The 27,671-nt window shown below is 43.1% G+C and overlaps 1 protein-coding gene across 4 annotated transcripts in view; it reads left to right on the top strand.

Annotated features, from left to right (window-relative positions):
- slc8a1a (solute carrier family 8 member 1a) overlaps positions 1-27,219 on the top strand; it is a gene marked incomplete at both ends in the record, with an annotated part of 48,878 nt that extends 21,659 nt beyond the window's left edge. For 2 of the 4 annotated variants that reach the window (XM_083635179.1, XM_083635180.1), the window contains 5 exons: positions 11,398-11,466; positions 13,733-13,860; positions 17,765-17,864; positions 19,359-19,622; positions 26,843-27,219. In XM_083635179.1, coding sequence (XP_083491305.1) covers positions 11,398-11,466; positions 13,733-13,860; positions 17,765-17,864; positions 19,359-19,622; positions 26,843-27,219 — 938 coding nt within the window. Of the gene's footprint in view, positions 1-11,381; positions 11,467-13,732; positions 13,861-17,764; positions 17,865-19,358; positions 19,623-26,842 lie in introns of all 4 variants that reach the window. The other 2 variants (XM_083635181.1, XM_083635182.1) reach the window with 2 other exon arrangements.
- Positions 27,220-27,671: the final 452 nt, after the last annotated feature.

The following is a 27,671-nucleotide window of genomic DNA, read 5'->3' as shown; positions in this document are numbered from 1 at the left end:
ATGCAGCACTAATGACACTCTGGCTCTCATTTATCACGCTGACCACACCAGAAGAAACTTCTTACATGTTAGTATATACTAATATACTACTACTATGTTACTATATATAGTCAGTGTTGTGTTAGGAGGCTTCATTTTTAAATCTATTCCACTAGCATTGGTTCCCAAACTGTGGTCCCCAGACCTCCGACTGGTGGTCCGTCAGATAATTGCATTTTATTTTATTTTTTTACTAAGTTTTTACATAATACACATTAACCCTGAGGAGTAGCCATATTTGGCCGATTTTCGGAAATATCGCGATATTTGGGAAATATCACAATTTTGAACATTTATTTTCAGAGGCTGCTGCAGGCTCGTTTTAAAGCCAGAGTGAAGTTTCTGGTATCATATGAAACTAGAAGACCTAAAGAATCAATTTGTACCAACCATGACTTGCTAGTTTTAGAAGGTAGCTAAATAACACCCCAAAGTTTTGGCGAGGATTTTTTTTTTAAAGGGGTCCTTTTTTTCACAGCCTAATGTTGGCAGGTGTGTGTGTGTGTGTGTGTGTGTGTGTGTGTGTGTGTGTGTGTGTGTGTGTGTGTGTGTGTGTGTGTGTATGTGTGTGTGTGTGTGTGTGTGTGTGTGTGTGTGTGTGTGTGTGTGTGTGTGTGTGTGTGTGTGTGTGTGTGTCCGTGTATGTCCGTTGTGAACCAGCTAGTAGCCTTATATTGTCATTTAGCCTTTCTGCTGCTATTGCATGGTTAAATCAGCAAATTTGATTTTATTGGTCCCTGGGAAATTTGGTTTGGTACGTAGTGGTACTTGCAATGAAAAGTTTGGGAACCCTTGCACTACAGAATACTGAATACATGCCCTAAAATGTATTTTGTAACATATTCCACTGGAATATTCAAGTTAAGTAATGTCTACCTATGTCTGGGTCACTCTGAATGTAGTTAACACCTGGTTATAGCAATGACCTTGTTACTGTCTTCAGAGGAAAGGTTATGCAAGCATGTAAACACAAATGTAATGTATGTTTTGTCCTGAAAAATGGAATCCACCAGAGATTCTGAATACATGCATCCCGTTACTCCCCAACCATCTCTTAGGTCTTGGGGAGTGAGGTTTACTCACTGCACAGTGCCACCTGCTGGCTATGTTATACACTCACCCCCCTAAAACGTACTCCAATCCGTGTCACATCAATTTTGTAGTGGTTCTCACTCTACGTTGTGTTGTGTAGTCCCACGCAGCTGGGAATCAAACTTGGAACCTCTGGCAATTGCAGGCAGACGCTCTAGCAAAGATAAATTCTTTCCAATGAAGGGCAAAACATTTATCTGGATGGAGGGCCGTGGGCCAAAAATAAATGTTGACCTTATGTGGTGAAATTTCATCACAATAAAATGTATTATATTTTTTAGACAATTTACATTCTAAATCTAAAATTTAAATTTAAAAAACAAAAAACACTACTTTTATTTGTTTAACAGTAATTTTATTAGTTAGATTTTGAGTTTATTGTAAAAAAAGAAAAAAGAAAAAAGCATAATATAATTAAAGGGAAAGACACCTTTCTGACAGAAAGCACCGAAAGTGCATGCAACTCAAGGCGTGTAGCCCTAACCCTACCTATAGAACCCATTGTCATTCACATATATTGAGGTGAGAGGTGAAGGGACCCGTTTGAAAATGGCCATGCCAATTTTTCCCTCGCCAAAATGTAGCCTAACTTTGGAGCATTATTTAGCCGACAAGCTAGATTGACAGGGTTGATACCAATCGATTTATGGTATAAGTATCCTCACAATAGCTTTAAAAATGAGCCCTCTACAGCCTCTGAAAGACAGTCATATCGGCCACGTTTTATTTTTTATTTTTTTTCCAAATCCATGGTGGGCGGGCAGACTTGGCCCGTGGGCCCCAAATTGGCCAGCCATGCATGGGCTAAACCATGGGCGCTAGTGTCTGTTGCTATAGTGTCTCTTAGGTCTCGTGGGGAGTGAGGTTTACAGCACTACTCGCTGGCTAAATTCACACTTGCGAATAAATGTCCTGCTCATAAAACGAAGAATTTCATGTCCTATATTTAGCTTATTATTCAATTCTGAATTAAATTTCTCTCTCAGAGATTCTCAATGTTTTTCATATGAAGGGGCCCCTAATTTAGTCCACATTATTGCCACGGACCCCCATTTGCTGAGATTTTCTCACTTGGACCCAAACCTAAGAATATTTGTATTGCTAGATATGATATAGGTAGTTGCAAGTCAAAGGGTGAAGTTGCAAGTCAAAGGGAGGTAGGCTAAGTCCAGCCATACCTCCCTTTAACTTCTCTATCCATCCATCCTACCATGGCTTCATAATTTCATTCCAGATAAACATTTATGCCCCCCTCGCTGTTTCTTTTTTTCGTTCTTTTTTTTTAAGCTACTTTGTTATCTTTCTCATTTCCCTGAACTCCAGTGTGGTAAAAGGTGTGAATTTAGCTCGAAGTTCGATATTCATCAGCAAGCTGTGTTTTTTTAAGAGAGAGGAAGACGGGAACCTGTCACAATCTGTCACAATCTTGACTAGTCAAAACCACTACCTGTTAGTGCAGTCACCAGGCAGCTATAGCCGCCATAAAAGTGCAATATGGGCAGTTTAAAATAAACATCACCGTTGCTCAGCCTTTTCAATGGATTCACGTCAAAGTCAAGTCAAGTCAAGTTTATTTGTATAGCCCTAATTCACAAGCATGTCTCAGAGGGCTTCACAGACAATATGTCTAGCTAAATCTAGCTGACACAACAATAACAATTACAGTAGTAATGATAACAACATGACTGAACAATCATATGATAGAGAGAGACAGAAAGAGAGGGAGAAAAAGGGACAGAAATGTGGGGGAGGAAAGAGCAGAGAAAGGGAGGAAGTGGGGGTGAACAGGGAGTGTGGGGGAGGAGAGGGCAGGGAAAGGGAGGAGGTGGGGAGGGAGCAGGGGAAGTGAGAGAGCACGGAAAGGGAGGAGGTGGGGAGGGAGCAGGGAGAGGAGAGGAGAGAGCAGGGAGAGGGAGGAGGTGGGGGGGAGAGCAGGGGGATGTGGGGGAGGAGAGAGCAGGGAAGGGGAGGAGGTGGGGAGTGTGTGGGGGAGGAGAGAGCAGGGAAAGGGGGGGTAGGGGGGACAGAGAGTGTGGGGGGGAGAGCAAGGGAAGGGAGGAGGTGGGGAGGGAGCAGGGGGGATGTGGGGGAGGAGAGAGCAGGGAAAGGGAGGAGGTGTGGGGGGGAGCAGGGAAATGAGGGGAGAGGAGAGCAGAACAGATAGAATATACAGCAGCCAGCTAATACTCAATCCGCCCGGCCATCCCGCTGCAGCGGCACACTGGAACTAGCAGCAAAGCGGCCAGGCCAAATGAGCAGCAGCCCAGACAATCTGACTACTCTCTAACCATTAACCTGAACTAACTAGCACACAAGGAATCTAGCTAATCTACAGCCTAGTCTGCCCTGTCCTACTCTACTATAGTCTGAGTTTAGCCTGAACACTATAACACTCCAGTTCAGAGGATTCCAAAGTGGGAGGTGGCCCCCCCCAGGGGGGCTCAAACAGTTTGAGTGAGTGAAATATTTTTGCTTTCAGTTATAGTTGAATTAATATTTTGAATAAGAGTGAAGGCAACTTTTTCATTGAGCTTTTTCCATGCTATTTCTGAGAGAAGGCCCATGGTCTCGGACTTTGGAAACCTCTGGTCTATAGCCTACAGTTAGGCTGTATCTAATTGATAGCCTACTAAGCCTAGTCTAAGATATTCTGACCTACCGGCATCCCTTGACCAGTGATGGAGAGCACCGATGCCCCCCACCCCGGCCCATGCCCCCACACACATAAGGCGTGAGAGAGAAGGCCAGGCCGGGACACACCGGAGCCCCCCTCCACCCCCAGTGCACACAAGGAAACCTTTCCACCTGCAGAATTATATCCCCAGGATTGCCTCAGTGACTGGCTGAGGAGGAACCTTATGAGGGCAGATGAACCGTAGGGGCCCAACTATGGACCCCAGCTGGGGACCCCCCTCCGGGATAGGCCGAATGAATGCCGGGCTAAACATTTTACATAGTCAAACCATCTCTAATTTGTCTATAATATTCCTCACCAACATTCACAGTTAGGAGTTTGGATTTTTATATTCACTAGCACCTAGTGACTATAGCTGATGTAGCTCTTAACGTCAGTAGCTCTGTGATAGCATCTTCGTTCTCAGATTAGGCTTTTTCCTACAGATGAAGATGAGCCAATCTGTCACAATCTTGACCAAGTCAAAACCCCCTACGGTTATGATGCAGCTGCCTCACCAAATTTCAGTCATTAATTTTCCAAAAGGTACTTTTTCTTGTGTTAAAATCCCCTCATACAAGTGTAGTAGGCCTACATAAGGATTTGTACACAGGTGAGGAGAATGTTACCCTAGATCATATTTAAATATCATCATACTAGTATCTCGGCCTGCCAGTGATCTGAAAAGAGGCAAGATTGCGAAAAATCATGTTGGAAATTGATTATGTAATTAATTGTTGTAGAGATTTCATGTGAATTACAGGCACTAAAATTGGTTACATCTCATCTCTCAGAAAGGCAGCTCTGAGCTGGATAATTCTATATCCTTCCAATAATGTATGCAAGTATGTAAACACAAATGTGGTATGTTTTGTCCTGCAACTGATACTGTTTACAGACTAATTTAATCCACCAGAGTATAGCAGCAGGGTTGCCGGGGGAAGTGGGGGCAGGCACAGCTTGGGTGCTTCATATGAATTTTAGAGCCCTAACCCTAAATAAAATAAAACAAAACAAAACAAACAAATAAAATTATTCCTTTCAAGTATTCTATTTTTAAAGAAAGTAACTATCTTCATAATGCCACCTATGTAAACTGTAATGGAATACAGTTACTCATATTTTGTATTTTAAATAATGTATTCTGTTACTTCCCAACCCTGTATATACACATGGTACAGAACAGACCTCTAACAGACTAACATAGCCACAAGTCAATATTTATTCATATAGCTCCTTTTAAAACTGGGGGTACAAAGTCCTTCAAAAACAAAAGGAATAGGAACAATTTGCTAAATGATCAGTGTGAAAGAATTGAGATGTCCACTGAATCAGTCTGGAAACTTCATCAGGAATGTGTAGCACATTGATCATTAAACAGATGAAACAGTGTACAGGAAGCTGTGTGAAGAGTGGGATCAAAGAGGAAGAAATAAAATCCCCCCTGCATACAGAGTGGAGCCCAGGGCCAAGACCACAGCTGTACAGTACGCACGCATGTTGCAGACGTGTTCAGGAACATGCACCCTGGTGCAAGCTGGTGGCTTCTCCATTCAACTGCAACGTCATTGGCCGATGCGGTGAGAGCCACAGGATAGCTTTTGGACAATCCTGACCCTAATCTAAACCTAGCCCTAACCCCTGGACTGTAGTCAAACCACTGAACCCAACAACAACCAAACATCAGACCCAGGATGTGGAGTAAAACTGGTTTTATGCTTACGCGAAATCGCCAGCGCCGACTGCGCCGATTGGTCGCCGCAGCTGGCCATCCTATCAGCTCGGCGGGGGGGGGCCTGCAGCTCCTAAAAAATGTGACTCCGTGGCGTCAACGCGGACGTGACGTGACCAGCACGAGAGCTGTGATTGGCCGTTGCCTTGGGCTGCGCACGTATCTGCTGACATACTTATTGTGAGGAATGAGGAAACGTCATTTCCTCATTTAACAGTGCTTGTCCCTCATCTTGCAAAGCCTTCTGCAGGCTCACCAGAATGAGTTTTGAAATGGAGGGACAATAAAATGTCCCCCCACTAACATGATTGCAAAGTTCTTGGTAAACAACATGATAGCGTCATTAGGCATTACGGGCCCTATTGTCCCACTGGCTTTAAATTAGCGCTTAGCGCCAGGCGCAGCCCATATTAGTGGGCGTGGACCGGCGCAGTCATTATTTTCATGTTGGCACTACACTCTGGCCTTAAGCATTATAACCACGCCTTTTAAGTATATAATTATTCACAACATGCTCATCGGAGAAGTGCAGTAAAGAATCACAATGTCCCTTTCATGTTCCATTCCACGGAGCGATCCAATCCGGTCAAAAAAGCCCGACCAAAGCACTCTGAGCTCCCCCCTCCCTCTTTCATCCCCGTCTGTCTCCATATATATTATTCCATAATGCTTCTCAAACCAATCTCACTGCAGTTTAAATACAGCAAGCATGTAAATATGCTACACTATAGCAAGATCAAAGTGAAAAGAATGTTCTAAACGCATCGGCTAGAAAAATATAGCCTATGATGAGATTAGATTGGTGAAAGTTTGGGCGTTTTCTCTCGCTACCTTTTCTTCTCCCCCACTGCACAGGTAGGATGATGCAACAGCCTCTGAATGACAGGGGCTCAAAACTACGGTATAACAACTTTTTTTTCATCGGTAATTGTGCCTGTCTGACGCGCGAGAGAGGGAGTGAGAGAGAGAGAGTGAGATGGCAGAGGAGAGCTGCGCGCAATTACGCACATATCCCCGGCGCACTGAATAAGGCCTGGTTTTGAAAAGCGCTAAACGCTAAATTAACGCCAGGAGCGAAGATAACGTTAGGCCGGTATTTAAGGCCGAAACGCCCATTCTGGCCTATTCTGGCACTGCGCCACGCCTCTTCGGCGTAAAGCACATTTCGGGGCCTAAAAACATGATGCTATCTTCCCGAGGCAGGCGCAAAGGGTGTTTTTTTGTGTTTAACGCCAGTTTAGCGCCTAAGGCCAGTGGGAAGATAGGGGCCTACATGTATGTAATGGACATGAGTGCACCACAAGCCACCTAGTGTTTCGGAGGTGTACTGCAGCCAACACGCTGGGTTACGTTCGCCACTAGTCGGCAGCAAGGCTCCAAGTCGAGGCTGCACAGAACCCTGTCAGCGCTTTAATGATCAATCTTATTTATATATAGCCTATTTGTGTGATCAATAGAGAGCCAAAGTCACCGCCTACAGTACTTCCTGCTTCAGCTACGTACCAAAATCTTAGATTTACTGTACATGTACATTCTTTTATTATGCTGTCACGGATTGGTCTCAATATTCTGAACAAACTCGGGTCTAGGGGTAGCTATCACTGCACCAACATCCGTTACATGAAGAAAAACAAGTTTACAAGGAGGGCAGGCTGTTGATAGTTAAAAATTATGGCTTATCTACCTTATGCCTGGCGACGGTAGGTAGGCCGCTCTCCTCAACTGCCAGCAGCCGGTCCATCATGGCGACGGCAGGTAGGCCTCTCTCCTCAACTGCCAGCAGCTGGTCCGTTCTGACATTGGAATAGCGCTGTCGTCTGGGATGTGTGAGGGATCCCACCACGAAAATGGGAAGGGGCGTGACTTTGGTTCTCTATGCAGGGGTTCCCAAACTTTTCTGTCCAAGTACCACTACGTACCAAGTCAAATACCCCCCCCCCCCCCCCCCATAAAATACAATTTGCTGATTTAACCATGGATGCAATGGCAGCAGAAAGGCAAACATTTAGCTAAGGACAATACCATATAAGTCTACTAGCTGGTTCAAACTGGACACACACACACACACGCACACGCACACGCACACGCACACACACACACACACACACACACACACACACACACACACACACACACACAGAAATCAAATAGAAATAGATTCCTTAAGTCTTCTAGTTTCATATGATATCAGAAACTTCACTCAGGCTTTAAAACTGAGCCTGCTGCAGCCTCTGAAATTAAATGTTCAAAATTTGGATATTTCCCAAATATTGCGATATTTCCGAAAATCGGCCCAATCCAGCTACTCCTCAGAATTAAATATACAATGTCAATCTTTGGTGGTAAAGTGGTAAGCCTATATGTTTGTTGATCGTTTTAAAGTTATTATGCACTGGCCTGATAAATGAGAGCCCATGTTTATAATATTATGTCCAAACTGAGACATAATACAGATATTAACTGACTGATATCCACAAAAATACTGGACAAAGTTCAATAGATCTGAACAGTTTGAAACCCAGGGGTTTATCAGGGTTCTTCTAAGAACCTTAACAACTTGTCAAGGTTCCTGGAAGCCCCCCAGCCTTTTATTGAGTGTGGGGTGGAGTGAAGTCTCGTTTCAGAGTAGTCTCTTAAAGGAGAATTCTGTTTTTTTACACCCCAGACCTTATTTCCAGCTTTAAATAGGATGTTTAAGTCACACAACCCTGACAACTTCGGTTTGATTAGCTTATTTTCCGGCACACAGCGGGTCACATTTTTTATATTATATTATATAGAGAACGAGATGAGAACGATCTGACGTACCTCAGTGCTGGCACAGCCTGCTCTGTTTGCTGTCCGTCACATAGCCTAGGTATTCCCCGGCTGCTGCATGTAATCCATATATGAGGGTATTCCATACGGGCCGCCAATGAATTCAAATGAATCGTTTATATTCTCTAAAACAGATAAATATCATCAGTGTATATATCAAGCTAAGCTACATACAGCTACAGTGAGTGAGCCGGATGTATGTACTACCTCTTCTTCTTCTTCTTCTGTTTGGTTTTACAGTGGAACAGAAGAAGAAGAAGAAGAACATACATCCGGGTCACTTCCAGGGTTCACACACTGTAAAAATAAGTACAGAAATACAGGCATTTCACATGCCCTGTTTCCCTCGTTATATACATGATATCAGGTCGCAGTTCAAGCTGATTATCGTTTCTGTTGATGTTAATCAAACCGAAGTTCTCAGGGTGACTTAAACATCATAATAAAGCTGTAAATAAGGTCCGGAGTGTAAAAACCCCCAGAATTCTCCTTTAAAACAGACGTGTTGTCTCGCACAATTTGCCAATGCTCCCGGCAACTACATCTGTACTTCACATAGGGGAAGGTTGTACCGTTTTAAAGCGGGAGGTCCGCTCAAGGCGGGACATCCGCTCATTTCCTTAATCACCTGCCTCGGTTATGTTTACATGTGTCGTGATTGGTCGAATACCGTTGAACTTCCTTCCGGTCTGTCTCTGGCCAAATTTTAATGGGCAAACGTACAGACTGTCTATGGAGCATTGGAAGATTGTAGAAGAGAGAACGTCTGGATTGAGAGACTGGTTTCAGAGGCTTGGCTGTGGTGATGAGTTGATGTGGATGTTGAATGGAAAAATGAATGCGTGCATGCATAAACACTGGGGACGAGTGACTCACCTTGGAGTGTGGGGGTGGGGGGCGCGGGGCATGCTCTTGGCTCCACTGACCGACTTGACCTCTGACCTCCTTACCCGCTGAGGCTGTGAGGCTGATACCTTCACTGCTCTCACTGAGCGTGCTCTGTGATCTTTACCCCCCAGGTTGTTTGATGCCACAGGGTTGGGGGGCTTCACAGCTGCAGAGACCACAACCTCTTTTCATTAGTTATTTAACCTGCCTTCTTGACTTAAACACAATTACAACTTGGCTCCATTTTTGGCAAAATGTGAAATCCATTCTTACATGATGATTGACACCACAACACATTCAACCAAATGATGAGACTTTATAGATGGGTTTCTGTGCAACGTCATCACATAGATGTGCGCGCATCACCGGGGTAGAAAGCCGCTCCACACCATAGACTGTACGCTCCACACACTCGTTTGAGTTGACTGCTGCCTCGCCTGGAAAGCAGACGAGAGCAGCCGAGCGCAGTCAGGTGAGGCATCAACAAGTCGAACACCCCCGCAGCAAACTCTGCTGCTTTTCTTCTTCTACAGTTTTGTTTAACAGTGGTTTGTAAACAAATTAAAACATGCATTAGCGCCACCCACACTCACTGCTCAAATGACCCAGCCCTTCAGATTACTTATTTTATTGTTAATGTAGGCATTACAGGTGGTATTTATGTAAAATGTAGAGTGACAGCTTGGAATAGATATAAAATTGAAGTTTCTACACTTCACTGTGGGTTTATGATGCACCTGTGTTGAACCAATGGGCGATCAGCTTGATGCGTTTCTCGTCATCCTCTGTCATCCGCAGTCATCCTCTCCCCACCACAGTTGGTGGGGAGCAACTGCGGCGCCTCGCTCCAAATCTGCGCCCGCCTCGCTCTCACGAGAGTCCCGTGGCTCACGCAGTCGGGCAGGAGGAGCAAGTCAGACAACTTTTCTAACCATCATGCAACGGGGCAAGCAAGGCGCTGGTCGAATCTGCGCAGAACTTGCTCATCTCAAACGAGCAGAGAGCACGTCAGACAGACCGAGACAGACATGAGTCTACAATTGCTTTTACCCCTGTGATGTGCGTGCACCCACTAATGTTTGTATACAAGAAACCCGTCTATAAGGAATGAGTTTGCTGCTATCTCACCAGCAAATGGCTTACAGACACAGAGCCTGATTAAAACAAAAAATTCTGAGTACACTAAGTTAATACTGTCCAACACGGACACTGGTGTTCCTCCATCAAGTCAAAAACAGATACAGTACGAGTATAATTAAACATATTCCAGTGTGTCTGTTTTCATACAGTATTGATAGTATTCTGTTACATCACCACACGGCCATTTTGGTAAGAAAACAACAGGTGATTGTGATCAATTAACAGGTGATTACAATCATGTGACACTTACAGCCAATGAGCTGTGTGTATTGTAGCGCCATATTGGTAGGAAAAAGGCCTGTGACATCATCGGAATACTATGAATAGTGGCAGACAGATGTGATCCACAGAACTTGCATAGAACGATCCTTCCACTCTTACAGTACAGCATAAAATCCTGCTTATGGGATTTTAAGGGTTAATTTCTATGGTGAAAAGACGAGTCTGGGCATTAAGGCTGCAAGGTCTGTCTCACTGCTTAACAACTGAGCAGATGAGATGAGTCTGTTAGCAAACTGTCAAAACTCAACTGAAAGCTAATGTTAGTGATGAGGCTAAGTTAGCACAGACTGTAGCCGACTTCTGTCTAGCTCATCCATGCCATCCATGGCAGCATGCCAGGAGACAGAGAAGAGAAGCTGGTTTGGTTCTTGCGGCAAAACTTCTGCCCCAGCAACTCGCTTTAAGTCAGTTTATAGGAAAGACTTTGGGCACAAAGGTTCAATACAAAATGGCCACCACTCCAGCCATCCTGGAACTTTTGGGAATGACTGTTCAAGTTCTGTGATGACATCATAGTCACCTTCATGTTAACATTTCAGACATGTAGCTCTTATCCAAAGCAACTTACTACAAGTGAGCAGGTGGGCACATAGCTGTTGGGGGGGGATCAAGCCATGATTTCGGCCCACCTGTTCACATGGGTTGAAGCTGGTTGAGATGCTGTTTTTGGCCATCAGGAATACATCTGTATCTGAGTAGTGGAACCGGTTTCCATTCAAACTGCTTCCCACAGGTATGGACGTCTACAGGAAGGTCCAGGGTCGTGATCACCCCGCCCCCGCCTCTGTAGTCACCATCACAGGTACGTCCACCATCCATCCATCATTCACCCATCCATCATCCAACCTTCCCTTCCCTTTCTCATCTCATCTCCTCTTTATAATCCATCTTCATCCAGCGGCCCTGGATTGAGTTTTGGAGTGGGGGGGCATCCAAGTTTGGCTTGTGAACTTGTCCATCTCAACTTCCTTTTAATCTCTAGCCTAGCCTACCATTTAACTTCCTTTCAGTCTCAGCCGAGCCTACCATTTAACTTCCTTTCAGTCTCAGCCGAGCCTACCATTTAACTTCCTTTCAGTCTCAGCTTAGCCTAGCGTTTAACTTCCTGTCAGTCTTAACATAGCCTAGCGTTTAACTTCCTGTCAGTCTTAGCATAGCCTAGCATTTCTGTACAACTAAAATATGGTAAGAGAAGCATCTCCTCTTCTCATCAGGGTAGGCTACTTCCACATCCAAATGGCAGCAGCTTGTTTTTAGCTCAGTGGCGCCAACAAGTGGCTAAAAAGGTTCAGTGACCTGGCTCCTGTTGATTCTGCTGTTCTTTGTGATGAAGCAACAGTTTGATCACATCAGACCCATAGAGTCAGAAAAAGACCTTTTGTTTTTCCACACCAGTGACTGATCAGTTTGTAATCTTCACCGGCGTACACAGAAAGTCAGCACTCCTCAAGCCTGAGCGTCCTGGCGTCAATTGAATGGGCACAGCCATTCAAATTCTCCCGGAGAAATAGGAAACATAAGTGTTCACATGATGGTATTTTGTGTTAGGTCTCATGATTGGATGGGCCTATGCAAGAAGTGGGCGGGCCTAGGACCAGTCAGGACCACCCTACGTGCCTGACTGTTCTAGAGCTCAACAGTCACGTGACATCTTCTGGTCCAGAAGAGTATTCCTCATTCATTTTCTCCATAGATATTTAAAAATCCTTATATACTGTAACGAGTTTTAAGCCTGGAACCAAGTGACCTACTAAATTGTGAGTGACCATAAAACATTTCACTTTGGGGGTTTCTTTGGGATAGAAAAAAAAAATCACCCATTTTTATTTGGTGTTTTTGCTCCAAGTGAAATGTTTTATGGTCACTCACGATTCAGTCGGTGGCTGGTTGGCTCGTAGCTTGGTTCCAGGCATAAAACTCGTTGTTCTCGTTAAGGATTTTTCAAAATGTCTATGGAGAAAATTAATGGGGAATTCTCTGATGGAACAGGCGCTGAGAAAAAGTGGGCAGTCACTGTTGAGCTCTATACCTGGCTTAACAGACGCTACCACTTTGTTACCATACTGTAACACCTGAAAGTGGAGGGACAAGTCGTCTCGTTGTCCCTGCTGTTCATGTACCAGCAGTGCATCATCTCACTCTCACATGCATCCATCCATCCATCTTTCGTCTCTCTTCTGCTTCCTCTCTCCCATCCTGTCCTCATTCAATCTCATTATTATTCCAGTCACGTTGTGTTCGTCCTCTGCTGCCCTCGGTTGAACCTGGGTCTGCTCAGCACTGACGTGTCGTCACGTGTCACTACTCTCCACACACATCATCTCCAGCCAGCATCTCTGGAGAGACAGATCATATTGATGGCCTAGTTCTTGCCGCCTGGTTGCCCTCAGCAGAGTTACAGTGATTTGGAAAGGTGCACATAGGCTGCAGGGTGTAACGAGCTTGCTTGTGTATTAGCTTACAATAGCTTTATGTTGCTCCTGGATATAGCATCAGCATGGCATGACAGTCTCAGACGTCAGCATTGGGATTTCATTTGACACAAACGCACCACTTTATTCACCTAAAGTTACTTGTTACATAGAGCACTTGTACCACAAATGCTCAGTCCTTTGCGCGGCCGACCCCGGTTTGAATCCGACCTGTGGTCCTTTTCCGCATGTCACCTCCTATCTAATAAAGGCTCAAAACTAAAACAAACAAACAAACCAAAACAAAAAAGACATACAATTCCTGGTCTCTACGGCACTATATGATTCATCTCTCAACATACATGTAGATTGATAGTTGAACACGTACCAAGTTGTCAGTGAAGAGACAAGCTGCTTGTCTGGAGACAAACTGGGAGTGGCACTAAATCACCCTGTTTCTATAACACAATATAAACAAGAAGTGCCACCCAGTGGCTTAATCTGTTACTGCAACTAAACAATGTTCCAAAAGCAATGTAGTAGGCATATTTGTGACTGTTACAAGGGGTACCTTAAAGACATACTATGGCATAGCTTTTATACAGAAGTCTAATTCACCCTAAACCATCACATCTTCTCTCTCTCCCTCCCCATCAGAGGAGGGGGGTGAGGAAGTCCTGACTAAGAAGGAGGAGGAGGAGAGGAGGATAGCGGAGATGGGGAGGCCGATGCTGGGCGAGCACGTCAGACTGGAGGTCGTCATCGAGGAGTCATACGAGTTTAAGGTCTGATTACAGTGACATCATTATTTTATTACCTCTAGGGATTCTCAACCTTTTATATATCATAATATGCATTAAACCCATAGACCCAATTTGATGAGATTCTGTCTCTCAGACCCCAAATCTGAGAATATGTTTTATTGATATATGACAGAATTCCATGACTGTATTGTAGGTAGAGAGATAACAGTGAAATACCATTCTTCTACATTTTCTAATTGTGTTAACTTCGAATGAAATAATGCTGACATTTAACAATACATCAATTTGCTGGAGACACTCTGGAACCCCCTCAAGGACCCCAGGTGGACCCTGGCCCCCATGTTGAGAACCACTGGTTTAACTGGCTCTTAACAGTAGTACAGAGTGCAGGGAGAGGCCATGGCCAGAGAAAACAGGTCATACTGATGCCATGGTTTACGATTTATCTATCTATTTATTTATCGATCGATTGATGTATCTATTTATCTACTTGTATATAAAAGAGGTTTAGGGCAATCTCTGTTTGTTTCAATGTTTGTCCAACTGATGATGTCATAGGAGGCATTGTGACTGATGATATCATTAGTGATGTCATCATAAGACTGATGATGTAATCAGTGATGTCATAAGAGCAAAATCATCTTATGACATCACTGATGATGTCATATGCACTGATGTAAAGGGGCACATACACACACACCCGCGCACATGTAAACCTAAGGGCAATAACATATCCAAAAACAAAGACTGAACCAACATATATGTTTAAAGGACTCTCTTTCTCCCGCCCCTCTCTCTCTCCATTTATTTAATGACCAAACACCAGCACAGCAGGGAAATCAATGTACACCCTTATTTATACTGCACTGTAGCTTCAGAATATCTGAACCACACATGCACCTATCCCAACAGCAGAACAGTCCAGCACGGCTGCTAAATCAGAGTTGCCCAAATTATTTCGTATGTATGTACGTATATTTCCGCACTGCACAGGTGACTAGAGAATAATTAGTATTTTAAAATCTGTTTATCTGGGCCTAGAACTCTTTTTTCCTTTTTGGATACTGCAAGTCTCATTGTGTATGTACCTAATCCTTTCTTCATGTTACAGTACTTTTATTTTCCTTGAGACTAATTGAATTTATAGACATGGTATCAGTTGGATATCCTTGGTGTCTGATTTGGACCTTGACAGATTCGTTGGGGTGGTTCCCCTTTTCAGTAATCACTGAATGTATCTACAGTAGGCAATATAACTTTTTCTATTATATTTGCACTTGTTTTTTGTATGTTTACATCCTTTGATAAGTTTGTATGTAACCTATGCTTTGCTCTTTGGCAACATCTTTTGGGCCCAAGGCCTCATGTGGTAAGTGAAGTGCCACAACAGCTGGTATATATTCCAGACTGATTATGTGTTGACCAGACCCTGATGATGACCTAGCAGGTCGATACGCGTTGGTCTGTCTATTTGCCTTGTGCTCGATTTATTAAATGTATATTTTTACTTGAAGACGGAGTGCCTTAGTTTCATTTCATGGTCGTCTCCATCAAAACCTTGGGATTGACATCAAGCAATACCTCCTGGATTCTGTTGTCTAATGTGTACACTCGGTGTGACTTCATCTGGATTCTGTTTGTCTAATGCAGGGGTGCCCAAATTCTTTCCCATGAAGGGCCAAAACTCAATCTGGGTGGAGGGCCGAGGGCCAAAAAATAAACGTTGTGGAATTACATTAAAATGTATTGTGTTTTATAGAAAATTCTAACATTCTAAATCTAAAATAACATTTCAATATAATAATCTACTTTTTTATCTGTTTGGTAATTGTAATAATTTGCAATTGGTTATATATATTTAAAAAAACATCAGCATTTGTGGGGAGCTTAAACATTTAATCAGTAAACACCCCATTAAAAAAAGTTGTATTTTCCACCTTTGTAATCAAGAGAGAAATTTGACTTAATTCACAACTTGAAAAATCCTCAAGGTACTTTGAAAATCATCTTTATTGTCCATCTTTTGTAAACAATTTGCCATGACAATTTGACAAAAACATGCAATATCCTGGTTGCTAATGTGGTTCCTCCTCTGGTCGTTAAAGGCGCCTGTTCAGAGGGAGGGGAACTGGTTGGAATAGCGTGAACCTCCCACGTGCTATGTAGGGATGGGAATCGAGAACCGGTTCTTGTTGAGAACCGGGTCCCAGTGGATCGATTCCTTGGAATCGTTAGCCAACGTCCTGAACGATTCCACTATCGATTCCATGCGCGATGACGTCACACGCTGCGACACGCACGCAACGCAGCCTTGTTTTGTTTCCAGCCACCATGGCGTCTAGGCAGAAGCAAAACGATGACCACAGTGCCACTTGCAATGCTTGCTAAACCTCTATTTCGTCAAAGGGGGGAAATACTAGCAATATGCAGAAACATTTGTCCACACAGCATGCAATAATTTTGGAGGAATGTCACGTTTTTGATGTGCTACGGAGTGACGATAATAACAGCTAACAGCAGCGCGGCTAACGTTAGCGCGTCATCTGTTAATATGGAGAGTAAACTCCTCCAGACCCTGTCTATTGTGTAAACCAGATTTCACCAATACTCCATTTCCATCCATTTAATTTAGAGGATGATGACGTTCAGAGTCAGACTGGTTCAGGGCCTGGTAGTCGCTTTGGGTCAGACTCTGACAGAGGCTGCAGCGAGTACTTCTTGTGCAGCTCTAGCCCCTCCATTCACCCAGACCCAGGCAGGGAAGAGTAAAATGACCGAGGCGAGGGTAAACGAATGTCCCCGAGCAGTGACCAAGTTTGTCTGACATGCCAGCTAAAGTAAAATGTCCAAAGTTGCATGTTGTCATTTTAACCACTAGTTCTGTTTCATTCATTCCCACTATATATTTTCTATAGGGAGATGACAAAGATGCTCAACCCAAAATACAAACCCCCAAACAAAGCCAGTTTAACAGACACACTGATCCCTGCTTGGTATGGGATTGAAAAGAGCAATCTGATATCAGAGCTGAATAATAATACATAATTATAATAATAATAATCTAAAAGAAAATTAATGTTAATAAACCCGTTTGTACTCTTTTTTTTTTTTTCCTTGCCCAATGAGAATCGATAAGAGAATCGATAAGGAATCGGATCGATAAGCAGAATCGAAAATGGAATCGGAATCGCTAAAATCTTATCAATTCCCATCCCTAGTGCTATGTCCTACCGGTGAAGCTTCCTCTGTCAGGTGAAAAGAAGCGGCTGGCTAACTGCCCATGTCTCGGAGGAAGCATGGAGCCAGTTTCGGCTCTCCCCAGATCGGCAGAGGGTGGAGTAGCAACCAGGATAAATAAATTAAGTTAGCACTAATGGGGGATAAAATATGAGATAAAAAATCGGGGTGGGGGGGTCTTGGGGGAGTTAAAAAAAAAAAGGTTTCTGTATTCTGTTTGTCTAATGCGTACACTCAGTGTGACTTCATCTGGATTCTGTTTGTCTAATGCGTACACTCAATGTGACTTGATCTGGATTCTGTTTGTCTAATGCGTACGCTCAGTGTGACTTCATGCTCACAGAATAGGCTACATTTTGTTGCCTCATTCCCTATGTGTCATAGTGTGTTGGAGTACCGTGTGATTAATACAGTACACACACACACACACACACACACACACACACACACACACACACACAGAAAAAACCTGCGGGGTATAGTAAAAAAAAATCATCTAGGATCATTGGCACCCCACTCCCCTCCCATCAGTTGAATCACTCTTTCTCAAACGCACTATCAAAATAGCAAATAAAATAACTCACCCTGCTCACCACTTGTTCCAACTGTTGCCCTCTGGGCGGCGTAGTCATGTGCTCATTAATTAATCATTGCGATTGTGATTGACTTGTGACCTGCTGTCCTGCAGAGCACAGTGGATAAGCTGATTAAGAAGACCAACCTGGCTGTGCTGATTGGGACAAACAGCTGGAGAGAGCAGTTTGTTGAAGCCATCACAGTCAGCTCTGGTAAGACAGCCTGACCACGGGGTTGCCGGTTTGAATTAAGGGTGGGCGTATGGCGCCCAAATATATCGATCCTACCGATACTATGTCTCATTTTGAAGATCGATACTAGCGCCCATAGGATCGATAGCAGTTTCAGTTTCTCTCTTCTAAATTGTACCCATCTCACCAGCTGTTCTGTGTCACTGTAGCAGTAGTCTCGCAGTAGCCAGCCGTAGATGGAAGTTGCTATTTCTCTTATATATCGGACACAGATTTGTCATTCCTACCTGACATGTTTCAACGGTAACACTTCCCTCTTCATCAGAGGCGTCACTAGATGGTGTGTGACGTGTCTTAACAGCTGAGTTGTTTACTGAGGCGTGATCGTGTTAAGACAAAAATGCATTTGAAAAACTCAACAGCAATGTCTCTTTCCAGAAATAAATCAATTCATGGAGGAACTATTTTCTACACCGGCCAATCATCTCACCGCACAGGAGGAAATGTGTAGCTTAGCTTAGCTGTAACGTTCACACATTTCTTTCTTCGGTGAGAGGGTGTTACAAGTTTGGGCGGAAGAAAATAGTTCATACGTGAAACTGCTCACAACAAGGTCTGTGGATTATTTTGAGTAACCGGGTCATTATTTCTGGAAAGAGACGTTGCTGTTGAGTTTTGGGCCATCCGCAGTGATGGGCAGTACTGTAATCGGATTACTTTTTCAGTAACTAAGGAATGTAAGGCGTTACAATTTCCAAAACAGTAATACTATTACAGTTACTAATCCAAGTAATGCTGAGTTACTTTATTTATGCAGAAAAACAAAAAAAAACATTATGGTTTTGAGTTGTCCACGCGGCCGGCCATCTGATGTTCGTTAACGCGATATCTCAGGAACGCCTTGACGGAATTTTGTCAAATTTGGCTCAAACCTCCACATGGATTCAAAGATGAACTGATTGGATTTTGGTGGTCAAAGGTCAAAGATCAAGGTCACTGTGACCTCACAAACACCATTTTCTAGCTCATTAACGTGATATCTCAGGCACGCCTTGACTGAATTTCGTCATATTTGGCTCAAACGTCCATGTGGACTCAAGGATGAACTGATTACATTTTGGTGGTCAAAGGTCAAGGTTACTGTGACGAAGTCTGGACAGACATGGATGTCGACTACTCACTTGTTGGCGGAGGCATATATCCGCGGTACGGTTGTTCTAGTTTGGATTTTGGGGTGAACTGTCGCTTTAATAAAGAAAACGTACACATCCACAGAGTTCAGACTAGAACCTGGTCTGGATTGTTTTTTTGGTTCACCTCAAACTTAAAAACCAAAGCTTGCTGACAAACCTGACTGTTAGAAGAAAGAAAAAAGCAGAAAAAAATCTCAAATTATAAATTATAAAGTGCAAAGTAAAAGCCTTTAAAGTGACATGTCCATGTAAATGTCAGGTAAAAGTCCTCTAAGTGATATATAATAATAAAAATCAGCTCTCGCCTTTCTCTGCTCCCCAGGTGATGAAGAGTGTGGTGAGGAGAAGCTGCCCTCTTGTTTCGACTACGTCATGCACTTCCTGACCATCTTCTGGAAGATTCTGTTTGCCTTGGTTCCTCCCACAGATTACCTGAACGGCTGGGCGTGCTTTGTGGTCTCCATCTCCATCATCGGCCTGCTCACTGCCTTCATCGGTGACCTGGCCTCTCACTTCGGCTGCACCGTTGGCCTCCAGGACGCCGTCACTGCCGTGGTGTTCGTAGCACTGGGGACGTCTGTACCAGGTCTGACACTAACGCACACATGCTGCACGCACGCATGCACACACATACACACACACACACACACACACATGCACGTGCACACCCACACATGCACGTGCATGCACATGCATGCATACGCAAACACACACACACACACACACACACACACACACACAAATTAGTGTAATTATTGCCAATAGTTCAGTTTATGATATTTTCATCGATATATTTCTTATACCAGATAAGATTTTACTAAATTGAATCATTGGTTTTAGGGTGAGCAGTAGGGTTTAATCCCGGGAAATGGCATCCAACCCATTTCCCATTTGCCGGGAAATTAATGACGGGAAATCGTGATTTTTTTTGTTGTGTTTTTACATGCAGAAAATATTGGAAAAAGCCTATATTTAGAAATATGCTGACAGTTTACTTTCTTAAAATATATAGCTACAGTATCTTGTACAGGTGATATCCCCTATTTACGCTTGTGCACCTGTTTGCGTGCCTTAAATCAGGCAAGATAACAGTCCGCCTTGCGCATTTGTCCAGGTGATATGCCGAGTTTTGCACCCCCGCCCAGCAGCAAAAAAAAGCATCCCCACCTCATGGGAGCATAATTGTAATGATTTATACAGAAACAGTTTACTGTTTAAAAATTATATAATTGTTTGGGTAGACGTGACCTCCCTGTTTTTAAGTTAAAACAGCCCCAAAATCAGGGAGCATAATTTATCACAACAACGGGCACAAGCGCAGATTAGAGGCGTGCCAAATCATTTATGGATGGCGCAAACGGGATTTGGGCGGTGTTAACCACCAGAATTATTCACAGGTGTGGCCTGGCAACGCCTGGGCATTACATCAATCAGATTCCCGTCTCGCAGTCCCTGTAATACAGTTTGCGTGAGGCATGCTGTAATTCTCCCCATGCATAATTTGGATAGGTGTAGGCCTATTGACTGTATATATTATCCCTATCTCATAACGACACCATCATATCATACACCTGTTAAAAACATCAGAGTTTTGATGCAATTCGGGTTATTTTGTTGACTGGGGTGGGACAATAGAAACGTGTTTGCAGCGGGTAAACGGCGGAGACAAAAGAAAAGATTGGATGATTTACAGTGGACTCAATTAAAACTCGACTCGTGCCGAAGCTTGTGACAGATCGGCTGTGATGCCAACGACCCTCCGGGTTATAGCAGGTGAAGGTGAATAGCCTATTGCAAGTAGGCTACAATGTACAATTAATTTACCATAACCCCTCCTTGCAATGTGATAAAAGTTTCTCAGTGAATTATAGTTGATTGCCTCCGCGAATAATCTGCTGGTTACCCAATTTTAGCAGCATAATTTGATGTCCTGGGGTGGCACGTCCGTGCGTAATGACGTTTCTGCGCAGCGCGGAGATTATGGTGCGATCACAGCAGCAAGTGTTTTAGCACCTAGGGCGCAGGTGCTTCTCAAAGCTTTTAGTGCAAAGTAATTGAGCGCTGCTGACGATAGGATAATGCCATCTATCCCCACATTTTAGCGCTGAAACGCCTGCTTTGGCATGTGGCACGCCTATGCCCAGTACAATTATAACAGGCATGCGCTTGTGCCCGCCCCCAATTTGCATTGTGCACGGCGTTAAACGAGCGCAAATGCTAAATTAACGCATTTGGGAAGATAGGGCACTATATGTTTTAAAAGAACATGTAATATATTAGGCTACTCTAAGCATTGTAAGTCATTAAATGATCATGATGTATATGCATTTCGGAGACATCAAAGTGAATCATTCAATCAACAATCAATCAATTTTATATTTATATAGCGCCAAATAACGAGGTATCGCAAGGCAGATTTTAAGATTAAATACTCTCCGACAACAATGCTACTTGTGTGGGAATTAATTTCAGATTTTATTTCGACCTGTTTTGGGTATGCGCCTTTGTGCGCTGTGCGCCGGTGGAACACACTGAACGCTTATTGCACCTAGCCTAATTAATAAACACAAAGCCCACAATGTTTCTTTTCTTATACTACACTTCTGACTTGCTTGAAGGGACTGTGCCATAACCGTGAATGCAGTAGCCTCCGACACATGCGACACGAGCACTACAAACTTCACCAGCGGTGAAAACTACAATTGCTACAATTGCTGCTACGCGTGGGCGGCTGGGCGCAGAGTGTATGTGTGTGGGAGACTTGAGCTGTCAAAAGGGAACAAAAGGCTCGCTCCTGGCCAATCCTGGCGCTTGACTGCTGCGTAGGCGGTGCAGGGCGTGCCCAAAACTCCAGTGGGATCCATAATAACTCCTCTTTGTCCCATGTTTGGTTTGCTGGGATCTAGAGTGAGACATTCAAGGCAGCTCCATAGGGTCCCATTGCCGTTTTCTACTGGAAACGCAGTTTGTTTACCAAAATGCTGCTTGGCTGATCCCTTGTATCCCTAGTCTTGTATCAGATAATGGTTGTTATGAAGTAAGAAAATGTAATCAATTACTCTTTACTCATTACGCATTTATAAAGTGATCACATGACTTTTGTAATTACTCAATGGGAGCAGTCTTTTTTCCCCATTACCTGTTATTACTTGATTGTGGTAAAGTAGGCAAATAAAACAACTTGGTTAAATTTAGAGAAATTGTTTGTGTGTGTGTGTGTGTGTGTGTGTGTGTGTGTGTGTGTGTGTGTGTGTTATTGCATCAGTGATGTCACAATGCCTCCTTGTGTGTATGTGCCCCATTATGATATCACTGATCAGTCTTGTCACAATGCCCCCTTATGTGTGTGTGACATCACTGATCAGTCTTGTCACAATGCCTCCTTGTGTGTCAGGTCACCCGCACGGGTGCCCTTTACACACCCTGAATGTTTCAGCCCAATCGCACATAAAATGGCATAGCTGTGGCCGAACACAGAACTTGAAACAGACATCGCCCACATACTCAACTTTATATATAGATAGATATCCTTTGAAAACACGTGGGATTGAACCCCGGTTGTCGGCATCAAAGGCAAACCTATAGGCCCATCTGCCACCCCGACACAACGCCTACTGGCCATTGTTTTAACGCAAATATCAAAGACCTGACCACCTGTCATTAACGCAAAGACCAAAGACCTGACCACCTGTCATTAACGCAAAGATCAAAGACCTGACCACATATCATTAACGCAAAGATCAAAGACATGACCACATGTCATTAACTTAAAGACCAAAGACCTGACCACATATCATTAACGCAAATATCAAAGACCTGACCACCTGTCATTAACTTAAAGACCAAAGACCTGACCACATGTCATTAACTTAAAGACCACAGACCTGACCACATCATTAACGCAAATATCAAAGACCTGACCACCTGTCATTAACGCAAAGATCAAAGACCTGACCACATATCATTAACGCAAAGATCAAAGACCTGACCACATGTCATTAACTTAAAGATCAAAGACCTGACCACATGTCATTAACGCAAAGATCAAAGACCTGACCACATATCATTAACGCAAAGATCAAAGACCTGACCACATGTCATTAACGCAAAGATCAAAGACCTGACCACCTGTCATTAACGCAAAGACCAAAGACCTGACCACCTGTCATTAACGCAAAGATCAAAGACCTGACCACATATCATTAACGCAAAGATCAAAGACATGACCACATGTCATTAACTTAAAGACCAAAGACCTGACCACATATCATTAACGCAAATATCAAAGACCTGACCACCTGTCATTAACTTAAAGACCAAAGACCTGACCACCTGTCATTAACGCAAAGATCAAAGACCTGACCACATATCATTAACGCAAAGATCAAAGACCTGACCACCTGTCATTAACGCAAAGATCAAAGACCTGACCACATATCATTAACGCAAAGATCAAAGACCTGACCACATGTCATTAACTTAAAGATCAAAGACCTGACCACCTGTCATTTACGCAAAGATCAAAGACCTGACCACATGTCATTAACTTAAAGACCAAAGACCTGACCACATGTCATTAACGCAAAGACCAAAGACCTGACCACATGTCATTAACTTAAAGATCAAAGACCTGACCACATATCATTAACGCAAAGATCAAAGACCTGACCACCTGTCATTAACGCAAAGATCAAAGACCTGACCACATATCATTAACGCAAAGATCAAAGACCTGACCACCTGTCATTTATGCAAAGATCAAAGACCTGACCACATGTCATTAACTTAAAGACCAAAGACCTGACCACATGTCATTAACGCAAAGACCAAAGACCTGGCCACATGTCATTAACTTAAAGATCAAAGACCTGACCACATATCATTAACGCAAAGATCAAAGACCTGACCACCTGTCATTTTTTATTGTTTATTTATTTATTGTTTATTTAGCACATATTCAAACATACAAAACAAAAAATACTGATAGTTATCAACACGACAATAAATGTGCAAAGTGGAGGCAGGAGACCCGCAAGGGCCTATACGAGGCCTCTACTTGTATAACATAAGTAGAAATAAAATCAGTAAGTATGAAATCAAATTAAAATTTAACGAACAAAAAGAAAGAAAAGAAAGTAAAGAAGAAGAGATAAAAGCATGTATGCAGATAAGAGATGTTATTGATTTAACAGGGTTTTTTTCATTCTAGATTTAAGAATAGGCAATGATTGACAGGTTCTGATTGAAGGGGGGGTGGAATTCCATAAGGATGGACCTCTATATCTAATGTTAAATTGACCTAAATTTGTGCGGGAAAATGGAAGGTGAATGTTATGTGATTGTCTGGTTGGATATGAGTGGACATTAGAGTTCAGTACAAAGAAATTATAAAAAACAGTAGGTAAAAATAATTCTTGGTGCATACATTTGTACATAAAAACAGTAGTCTGATATACGTTTATATCGAAGATTGATAATATGTTTAGTTGCCTGAACAGAGGGGCCGATGGCTCAAAACGATTTGATGACGTAGCCAGTCTAAGAAATTTCTTTTGAATTAACAGGATTTTCTGAAGAGAATAAGGATATGTACTGGCCCAAACAATATTACAATATGATAAATAAGGATATATCAGACTATAATATAGTGACAGAAGACAGGAGCGATTTACCAGTGATGAAATCCTTCTGATAATGCCATAAGACTTCATAATTTTGTTACACACATAATCAATATGGTTTTTCCATGATACATTTTCATCAACTAAAACACCAAGAAATTTTGAAGAAGACACCTGTTTTATTTCAGTATTATTAATGAGAAGTTTTGAATTCTGCTTGGAATAACTTTTGTTTTTATTTCTGAAAATTATGAAATTTGACTTCTTGGCATTCAAGGAAAGCTTGTTTAACTGGAACCAACTTGAGGTGTATGTTAAAATTGTATTGGCCTCTCTGATCAAGGAATTAAAGTCCGAATGTGCGACAGCAATGTTGGTATCATCTGCAAATAAGATGGACAAAGCAGATTCGGACTTTAATGCAAAATCATTTATAAAGATTAGAAATAAGAGAGGCCCAAGGATTGAACCTTGGGGCACCCCATAATATAACTTGGTTCTATTGGAATTATGACCATTAATACAGACATATTGCTCCCTGTTTTCAAGGTAATCACCAAGCCATTTGAAGACAACATCATGAAATCCATAACGATGGAGTTTTGACAGTAGAATACTATGGTCCACTGTATCGAAAGCCTTCGATAAGTCCAAAAAAATACCAATTGCAAACATGTTATTATCCAAGGCTGCAGATATTTTATCAATAAGTTGCAAGAGAGCCATATAGGTTGAGTGGTTTTCACGAAATCCATATTGGTGTTTGTACAGAATGTTATTGTCGTTGAGGTGTTTCAACACTCTTGCATAAACCAGTTTCTCCAAAACCTTGGAAAAACAGGGTAGAACAGAAATAGGACGATAATTGTTAAAGACATCAGGATCACCTTCTTTAAAGAGTGGTAAGACCTTTGCTACTTTAAGGTCACTTGGGACCACACCAGTTTTTAAAGAGACAGCAAGGACATGAGTTAATGGCTTACTAACTAAGGAAGCTACTTCTTTTATGAGCTTGGTCTTGATTTCATCATGTCATTAACGCAAAGATCAAAGACCTGACCACATATCATTAACGCAAAGATCAAAGACCTGACCACATGTCATTAACTTAAAGATCAAAGACCTGACCACCTGTCATTTACGCAAAGATCAAAGACCTGACCACATGTCATTAACTTAAAGACCAAAGACCTGACCACATGTCATTAACGCAAAGACCAAAGACCTGACCACATGTCATTAACTTAAAGATCAAAGACCTGACCACATGTCATTAACGCAAAGATCAAAGACTTGACCACATGTCATTAATGCAAAGACCAAAGACTTGACCACATGTCATTAACGCAAATATCAAAGACCTGACCACATGTCATTAACACAAAGATCAAAGACCTGACCACATCATTAACACAAAGATCAAAGACCTGACCACATGGCATTAACGCAAAGACCAAAGACCTGACCACATGTCATTAACGCAAAGATCAAAGACTTGACCACATGTCATTAAGGCAAAGACCAAAGACTTGACCACATGTCATTAACGCAAAGATCAAAGACTTGACCACCTGTCATTAACGCAAAGACCAAAGACTTGACCACATGTCATTAACGCAAAGATCAAAGACCTGACCACATGTCATTAACTTAAAGACCAAAGACCTGACCACATGTCATTAACTCAAATATCAAAGACCTGACCACATGTCATTAACGCAAATATCAAAGACCTGACCACATGTCATTAACGCAAATATCAAAGACCTGACCACATGTCATTAACGCAAATATCAAAGACCTGACCACCTGTCATTAACGCAAATATCAAAGACCTGACAACATGTCATTAACTTAAAGACCAAAGACCAGACCACATGTCATTAACTTAAAGACCAAAGACCTGACCACATGTCATTACCGCAAATATCAAAGACCTGACCACGTCATTAACACAAAGATCAAAGACCTGACCACATGTCAATATGTTGACGAGTTGAGAGTGAGAATGAATTGTACAAACCTTTAAAGGTCACAGCTTCGATCCTAGTAACTGTCTTTTTGAAGTGTCCTTGAGCAAGATGGTGTCTGCTCACTCCCTGTAGGTGGCTCTGGATACGAACATCGGCTAAACGCCTCTCACTCTCTCTTGCTGCCTGTCCCCTCTCTCTCCTCGCTCCTCCAGACACTTTCGCCAGCAAGGTGTCAGCCATCCAGGACCAGTATGCCGACGCCTCCATTGGCAACGTGACAGGAAGCAACGCCGTGAACGTCTTCCTGGGCATCGGCGTGGCCTGGTCCATCGCCGCAATCTACCACAAGACCCAAGGCAAGGAGTTCCGTGTGGACCCGGGCACCCTGGCCTTCTCCGTCACCCTCTTCACTCTCTTCGCCTTTGTGTGCGTGGGCGTGCTCATGTACCGGCGGAGGCCCGAGATCGGCGGGGAACTCGGCGGGCCCAGGACACCCAAGATCCTCACCACCGGCCTGTTCTTCAGCCTGTGGCTCATGTACATCGTCTTCTCCTCGCTGGAGGCCTACTGCCACATCCAGGGCTTCTAACACGGTTTCTAACTGCTTCTGACGGGTTGTTGACAGTTCTGATGGGTTCCTCGCCATTCCAATGGATTTCTAAAGTTTCTGACAGACTCCTAAAGGCTCCATAGGTTCCTGAAAGGTTTGACAAATTCCTGGCCATTCTAATGGGTTTCTAGATGTGCTCATAGACTGCTCTGGCAGGTTCCTAACGGTTCTGGTGGACTGCTCTGGTAGGTTCCTAAAGGTTCTTGCTGGTTCCTGAGAAATTCCTGGCAGTTTTGATGGATTTCTGGATGTTCTGGTGGACTCTGGAAGGTTTCTATTGGTTCTTGGATGGATTTCTAAAGGGTCTGACACGTTGTTGGTGTATTTCTAAAGGTTCTGATAGATAATGTCAAATGTCCAGATTCACTGTTAAATCTCTCTGGCCGCTGAATGCTGGTGACCTCCAAAGCTTACTTCATCACCTCCAGGAC

The sequence above is a fragment of the Poromitra crassiceps genome (genome assembly GCF_964638095.1).
Source record: "Poromitra crassiceps genome assembly, chromosome: 4".
In the NCBI taxonomy this organism is placed as follows: Eukaryota; Metazoa; Chordata; class Actinopteri; order Beryciformes; family Melamphaidae; genus Poromitra; species Poromitra crassiceps.
Note: the sequence above shows the minus strand (reverse complement) of the source record. Positions and strands in the feature narration are given on the sequence as shown.